The following is a 7,493-nucleotide window of genomic DNA, read 5'->3' as shown; positions in this document are numbered from 1 at the left end:
TGGTTTATATCTCAACGACGACTGAGCCTGAAACTGGAAGCAACGACCGGAGGAAGTGCCGGGCGAATTGCCCGGACGGCCGAATCGCAGTGCGGCCGGCACCGTCGAGCACGTACGTATCTGGCGATCTCCTGCCCGAACGGAAATGGCCTTGTTTCCTGCGGTGCTCACTGGTCAGGATATCGTGCGTGGTTATGCATGTACATCAATACATGTCTACACGGTGCAGAAAACACTACTCTTGACACTGATTAACTACCTGAAAAAACCAGCACCTGCTTCTGGAATCTTCGTAAGGGGAGCAAATAATAAAACGTGCGTCGCACCGCCTCTTTTGTTATGCTAGCATATACGGTAGTAGTATAATTATGTATTTTCATTTCCAAAAAATAAGTATGAATGTTTCAGAGTTCAGACACGATGCCTGAACAGGAAATGAGAAACTTGAATCGTGCACGCACGTGAGAGTTGACCTGAGATAATAATTTTGACTAACCTAACGCTAACGCAGCCCCCCGGCCGGCGCCCCACAGCAGGCCCATGGGCCATGATGCCGGCATCAATCTGGATTCGACTGAATCGTGTCGTACTTGCTCACTAGCAGTGCGGCTGAATAACACCTGCTTCTGGGCCTTGTTTAGATCACCTCCAAATTCTAAGTTTTTTCACTCTCTTTCCATCACATCAATTTTTGGATGTATGTATGAAGCATTAAATATAGGTAAAAAAATAACTAATTACACAGTTTGGTTGTAAATCACGAGACGAATCTTTTAAGCCTAGTTAGTCCATGATCGGATAAAGTTTATCAAATACAAATGAAACGTGCTTCAATGTCCAGATTACAAAACTTTGCAATCTAAACAAGGGCCTGGAAAAGGAAAACTGCGTGCGTGCCTACTCGCGTTCTTCTGAAAGAAAGCTATTGCTTCCGTGCGTGGTGCAGTGGACCAGCGATTGCCGGCCGCCGGCGGACTTTTTGTTTCCATCTTTTTCTTCTGTGTAAGTATATTCGGTAGCAAGCTATAAAATAAGTTATTTTATAGCTATCTTTATTTACGATAATTTTATATACTAATTTATAATGATGTCAATATATATTTACGATAGTTGGGTTACTATAACACATGAGATATTTAACATAACGTTACAGTAAACCACTTAGTAACGAGTTACTATAATCTCATAAATTAATATAGTAATTGTTGTATCTCAAAGTAGCTACAAAATAAGTTATTTTGTAGTCAGCTGCAGGGTAGTAGTTTCATATATATATATATATATATATATATATATATATATATATATATATATATATATATATATATATATATATAACTCGGCCCGCGGGTGTAAAATGGCTCCGGGCATTGTGCTTAAAAAGAAGGCCCGAACCTCTGCTCCATCCATATACAGCGGCACCATAGCTCCCGTGAGACTGGGCTGACCTTAGACCTGTGCTTTGGCATGGGACAGACGAGGAGATTTTTTTCAACACGTAGATAAACTGCGCCTCCTCCGGCCAATAAATCTGTCCTCGAGGAGATTCGAACTCTGATCGACAGGATACAAAACGCACAGCTAGACTAACTGGTTAGCGTTCGCTTGTACATAGCATATATATCCAGATTGAAAAAAAAATGGCATCCACGACCACGACCTGGAATGTTTACAGATGCGTCAGGACTCGCAAGTTGCTGCGGCTGCTACTTGGTACAAACACACTACGTTAAGCAGAAGTATATTGGAAGTTTTCCATACGAAAACGATGTCTGACTTTGACTTTGGTTCACTGGAGCTCTCTATCAGTGGCCCTATTCATTTCGCTGAAGTTTTAATAATACTAAAATCAATCTTGTGAGAGAAAAATATTATTTCTTCGTTAAAAAATACTGCTGAATTTGTACAGAATAACAGTGCCACTATCAGGTTCGAGCTGAACGGGACCGGCGGCGTCGTTCTCTGCAAAGCCTGCATGCAACTGTCAACCAAACTGCACGGACCGAGAGTCGCCGACGTCTTGGGGACACGTATCCAGCGATCTCCTGCCGACCGCGGACCGCGGCGGTCAGCATCGAGACACACGAGGCGAGCATGCTGTAGAGTATTACTAGTATACAGGGTCGCTGCACGCCTGCAGCACGTTGCGAAGCAACGGCGAGCATTATTGGCGATACTACACATAGCCGCCAACATTTGACAAAGACTTGTGTATAGCTACTGGCCGCATTGACGGTCGTCGGTGAGTTCTCACTGACCGAATCAACATTCAACAGCCCAGTAGGCATAGTGCACGTTCACATCGTATGCCACATTTTATTGCAAGGTCGGCCCCTGACGTGAAGATCTTCCAAGGAAAGTCCCTGATGTGGGTACAGAGTTCGGTATGCACTGGCTTGGCGGCTTGGCCGTTTGTGCCCGGGATATCTGAGGTCATACTCAACCAGCTATTCCCGCCTCAAGTCGCTAATCCAAAATCTACAGAAAATGTTCTCTCATCCGTAATCTAATCTTTTTTTAGAATTGTTCTGAATCAAATTTTGACAAATATATAAAAAACTTAAATTAATATAGTATAAATACTCCATTCGTTTTAAATTATAAGACGTTTTGTCTTTTTAGATACATTAATTTTATTATGTATCTGAATTTAGTATAGTGTCTATCTAAGTGTATAGCAAAAACTATGTATCTAGAAAGGTCAAAACGTCTTATAATTTAGAACGGTGGGAGCACTAAACAAAAATAATGCCACCCCTTGTGTAAGCCACTGTTGCCGAAGCACCTCGTAGCCGCCATCTAGGAGGCCCTCCTCTATCTAGAGAGCCTGTTGGTGGCATGGACATAATCTCATCTCTTATTTACAGTTCATCAGTTTTTTAGATTTAGTTTAAATAAATCTACAAATCATCACAAAATACTAGCTCACATGTCATTCTCACTAAATTTTTTGTTCTTGTGTCTACACCGGCGTAAACTTATAGCCTGATTCTTTGTTGTCTTGTCTCCTCTCTACTCCACTCAGTATATAGCCCACTTACTGTGTTTTGTTGCACTTGGTCTTCGTATTCCACCTCTCATCCCACCATTTAATGGTGGAGCAGCAGAGAATGACAGAATATCCTGTCGCGGCGACAAGCTCCGCTGCAGATTTAGGGGGTGTTTGGTTTCTCAAATTGGATTTTAGTCCCTGTCTCATCGAATGTTTGACACATGCATGGAGTATTAAATATAGACAAAAAAAAATAACTAATTACACAGATTGCGACTAATTTACGAGACAAATTTTTTAAGCCTAATTAATCCATGATTTGACAATGTGGTGCTACAGTAAATACGTGCTAATGACGGTTTAATTAGGCTTAATAGATTCGTCTCGTAAATTAGTCTTCATCTGTGTAATTAGTTTTTTAATTAACTCATGTTAAGTCCTCCTAATTAATATCCGAACATCCGATGTAACACGGACTAAACTTTAGTCCCTGCATCAAACACCCTTTTACCAACCCACGATGGATGTGAGATACTATGCTGGGCCGGAGAGGAAACGAGGCCTACGAGCCCGTCCATAAAAGTGCTCCAGAAATTCAAGGAGCCAGCGTCAGTCTGCAAAGGTCAGAAAGCATATGAGAACGAAACCCAGGACTTGTTTAGATTGTAAATTTTTGCAATCTGGACACTATAGCACGTTTCGTTTGTATTTGATAAATTTTGCCTGATCATGAACTGACTAGACTCAAAAGATTCGTCTCGTGATTTACAACAAACTATATAATTAGTTATTTTTTTACCTATATTTAATGCTCTATGCATACGTCCAAAAATTGATGTGATAAAGAGAGAATGAAAAAACTTAAATTTAGAGGTGATCTAAACAAGGCCCCAGCGACGAGGAAGACGGAGACATGGAGTTGTCGGTGGCGTGGGAGTGGGGTGGAGTTGTCCGTGGTGTGTTGTCCGTGGTGTGGCCATAGGGGTGCACTCCGCGCCACGGACCGTGGTGCAGGGTTTATATAATTAATTCTCTTTATTGTGTAAACTGGAACTGTTTGGAAGAAATTGGATGACAAGCGAACGAGAACTCGAAGCCAGTTTACACTACATCAAGATTCATCATGGATTCAATAACAAGTGCCTACAATATATTAGTAAAACCAGATCAGATCTCGCTTCCAAAAGGCGTCTTGCACGGATAAAAAGGCCCGATACTCACATCTCAGGATAAGAAATGCATTAAATATAATCCCAGACCTCCGGATAAAAGATCAGATTTCTTCCATACACATCTAAATCCACGATCCAACTTCCTAATGTAAAATAAGGATAACACAGTCTCTTCGAACACAGGTACTATCAATGAGCTTGATCGTGAGCCTAATTCATCCTTTTGATGAGCTCATTGATGTAGTTTTCGCGGTTACCGGCATCACCACCCTCCACATAGTGGTTCCTCTTCTTCTTCAGGCCTCCCAGCGGCGCCTTCAGCTTGAATGGCCACAGGAAGTTGTTCGCCTCCTTGAAGTGTGGGCCGACAGTCATGATCTCGTGAACAAGATCCTCGATGCAGATAATGTTGTGCTGGCCCAGGCCCTGATAGAACACCAAAGGGTGCAGATCATCATGTAAATTGTCAAATACAAAGAAATCACCGGAACCAGGTCCAGAGTTCCAAGATACAAACCTCCTCGATGACTTTGTTGTTGGACAGAGGGATCCTCTGCTTGTTCAGCTTTCCATAGCCCCTCTTGTAGATCAACTCCCTGACACTCTTCAAGTTTGGGTATCTAAACAAGATTTACCACTTCAGTAAGGTCATCAGAAGCTGAGAGGTCACCAAGCAAAGATTGTTTTGCAGTAACTACTCCAGATGCACTTCTATTGTAGTAATGTTTAACCGAAACTAATTGAATATACATGACTGCATCTTGTCTTTATCAAAAGCAAAATACTATCACCATATTCACTGATGGGAAGTGCTAATCTGACATAACAATTCGGACAAAAGAACTGAATGTAGAACCTCACAGCCTTGATTAGGCTTGCAATCAAATTTAGTATTGTAACACACCATTCTATTGTAAATTCACTCAAGCAACAAATACAACAGTATGATCTGTTTTCAACAGTGTACTTCTGTTGGAAGATCTATAAAAATAAGCAGCAAGACAAGAATTAAATCAGCAGAGAAAACCTACCCATATGCAACATATGGCTCAACCCTGCGAAGCATGTTAATAGTAGCCTTGTTGACCTTCAGGAACACGCCATTAAAGATCTGAAAAATTAAATGTTCAGTTCCATGAACGAACGAGCAAAATACAAATAGGAGAAACGCAATTGTAAAAACAGATATTGGTGAACCCACCTGCCTCAACCGCAGAAGCTGCAAGATTTTCCTGGTCTTAGGGTGCATGGCATTGATACTGTTGTTTCAACATCAACAGAATTTAAAACAAGCATGAGCATACAAATTCCTCCATATAATACAGGTATAAGATTTGTGACTCACCCACGGATGCGGACCACAAACAGCAGCTTTGCCTCAGGACTGACATAGAAACCGCCCTTCAAACGGGCCTCACGCTTAAGTTGCACCAGTTCCTTCTCCTGCTCCAAGTATCCACATAAGCAAACAAATAACACATCTCAGTTCTCTATTTCATAAAGAAAGCATTTTAATTATGGCAATGATCCTAATTACTAGACGAAATCTGAACCATCTCAGTTCTCTATTTCATCAAGAAAGCATTTTAATTATGGCAATGGTCCTAATTACTAGACGAAATCTGAACCATCTAATGATAACAGCATTGGATGTAACTTCTATATCACTTAAAGTGACACAAAACGCAAAAAAAATATTCTGGATTGCTTACAGTTCGGACTATCGTACTAGTCCATACAAAATATTCTAAAAATTGCTTGGGCTTGGAACATCTCGTAACAAAAGCATTAATCGCACATGTTACAAATGCCCTAAGCAATATAGCAGTTTGGTGTACAGTACCAGAGGACGTAACCGGTCCTAACACATTTCTTACTATACAAAGATTGACAGCAACTGATAATATTTCCCCGTAGTCACATTCGCATAGCTCGTTCCTGATCAACGTAAGGTCATGGACCAACCCAATCAAACCCAGATTCATTAGGATGAAAATAACATGCCGCACGCAAAGCCCTACCACTCACCCCGCACGAATAGTCTACATACAGGTTAGATCAAGCGGGAGCGGCGATCTGACCTGGGCATGGTACTCCTCGGCGTACTGCTTTGCGCGGGTGAAGATGAGCTTGCGGCTCTCGATGGACTTCTTCTTCTCGGCCAGGGCCTTCTCCTTCTTCTCGGCGGCCCACTGCTCCTCGCGCTTCTGCTTGCGGAGCACCGACTCCGGCACCGCCACCTTCGAAGCCTCGGACGACATCTGCACGGCCATGGCCACGGCCAAACCAAACAGAAGCTCCTCAGCCACAGATCCAAACGCGCAGAGAACCGCGAGGGCGGCAACGGCGTGCGGCACGGTCCCTTGCCTTACCTGGACGAGCTGGGTAGGAGAGGGGGGCGCGGGGAGAGGGAAGAGCGGAGGTGGACACAGGCGGCGGCGGGCGAGGGGAGTGGGAAGGACGGGTTATGTAGGAGGGGTTTGGTCGCTAGGGTTTGTCGAGGTGATCCGACGGCTGGGAACGGTTCGGGACCCCCAGGGTGTGATGGTGGCCTGCCTGTTGGCATGGGCAGAGCCAGCGGGTAGTCCAGTAGGCCCAGGACTACCTGGATTTTGGCCCAAAAACTTTTTAGTACTCAGCAAGCCCATGAGAAGTTGGCCTGCCTGCTTCCCATTCTTCTTCTCGCAGAGCAGCCCAGGCATCCGACCCCTTCCTCCCGACCCCGACGCGAGCTTCCAGCGCGAGCGGGCGCCGGCGTCCGGCCTCTGGCGACCGCACCCCTCGCCGACCGCCCCCGCCCGCCCCACCCCGGCCAGTCCGCCAGGTCCGCCGCGCGAGCTGACGCGTGACGGAGGCGGAGGCCGGCACCGAGGCGCTGGCCCTCGCAGCCGCGGGTGCGCGCTGCGCTACGCTGCTATGAGGTTGGATAGAAAAGTAAAGGCGGATGGAGGGCTGGTGGCTGGCCTTGCGTGCGTACAGACAAACGGTGCCGGTGGAGATAAGGCAGAGAGAATATGTACAGAGAAAAAAAAGAAAAGAGAAAAATAATAGAAGGGCAAGTCTTCCATGGACACCTTCATGATTTTCTCGATCATGTCAGAGGAAATAGACATCATGCACTTTTGAAAATAAGCTAGAGCATTGCATAATCCGAACAATATTCGTCGGTATGCTTAAGTTCCATATGGGCATGTGAAAGTAGTCTTACTTTGGTCATTCGGGTGGATTGGGATTTGATGATACTTTGAATACCCATCAAGAAAACAAAAGAAGGAATGGTTTGTGAGACGTTCTAGCATCTCGTCGACAATGGGAAGTGGTCCTTCTTA

The 7,493-nt window shown here is 44.3% G+C and overlaps 1 protein-coding gene across 3 annotated transcripts; it reads right to left on the bottom strand.

The window, feature by feature from the left end:
• Nucleotides 1-4,216: 4,216 nt before the first annotated feature.
• Nucleotides 4,217-6,978, bottom strand: LOC136496707 (large ribosomal subunit protein uL30x-like). Of its 3 annotated transcripts, none has more exons than XM_066492450.1 (7): nucleotides 6,828-6,978; nucleotides 6,246-6,425; nucleotides 5,510-5,607; nucleotides 5,366-5,423; nucleotides 5,196-5,275; nucleotides 4,682-4,784; nucleotides 4,217-4,590 (listed from the first exon to the last, which is right to left on the bottom strand). In XM_066492450.1, exons 1-7 carry the CDS (start codon nucleotides 6,864-6,866, stop codon nucleotides 4,375-4,377), a joined length of 774 nt encoding a protein of 257 aa, XP_066348547.1. In that variant the 5' UTR covers nucleotides 6,867-6,978; the 3' UTR covers nucleotides 4,217-4,374. The 3 variants fall into 3 exon arrangements, with proteins under 3 accessions (XP_066348547.1, XP_066348548.1, XP_066348549.1); XM_066492451.1 differs by lacking the exon at nucleotides 6,828-6,978 and adding an exon at nucleotides 6,532-6,780; XM_066492452.1 differs by lacking the exon at nucleotides 6,828-6,978 and adding an exon at nucleotides 6,537-6,779.
• Nucleotides 6,979-7,493: the final 515 nt, after the last annotated feature.

The sequence above is a fragment of the Miscanthus floridulus genome, chromosome 12 (assembly GCF_019320115.1).
Source record: "Miscanthus floridulus cultivar M001 chromosome 12, ASM1932011v1, whole genome shotgun sequence".
Classification (NCBI taxonomy): domain Eukaryota; kingdom Viridiplantae; phylum Streptophyta; class Magnoliopsida; order Poales; family Poaceae; genus Miscanthus; species Miscanthus floridulus.
Note: the sequence above shows the minus strand (reverse complement) of the source record. Positions and strands in the feature narration are given on the sequence as shown.

Bases quoted from the DNA above. Each gene is read 5' to 3' on its own strand.
- LOC136496707 (XM_066492450.1), bottom strand. From the start codon at position 6,866: ATGCCTGGGCTGCTCTGCGAGAAGAAGAATGGGAAGCAG. The intron at 6,426-6,827 runs GCAGGCCAACTT...ATGGCCGTGCAG, and splicing joins AGAAGAAGAATGGGAAGCAG to ATGTCGTCCGAGGCTTCGAA. The intron at 5,608-6,245 runs GTCAGATCGCCG...TACTTGGAGCAG, and splicing joins CCGAGGAGTACCATGCCCAG to GAGAAGGAACTGGTGCAACT.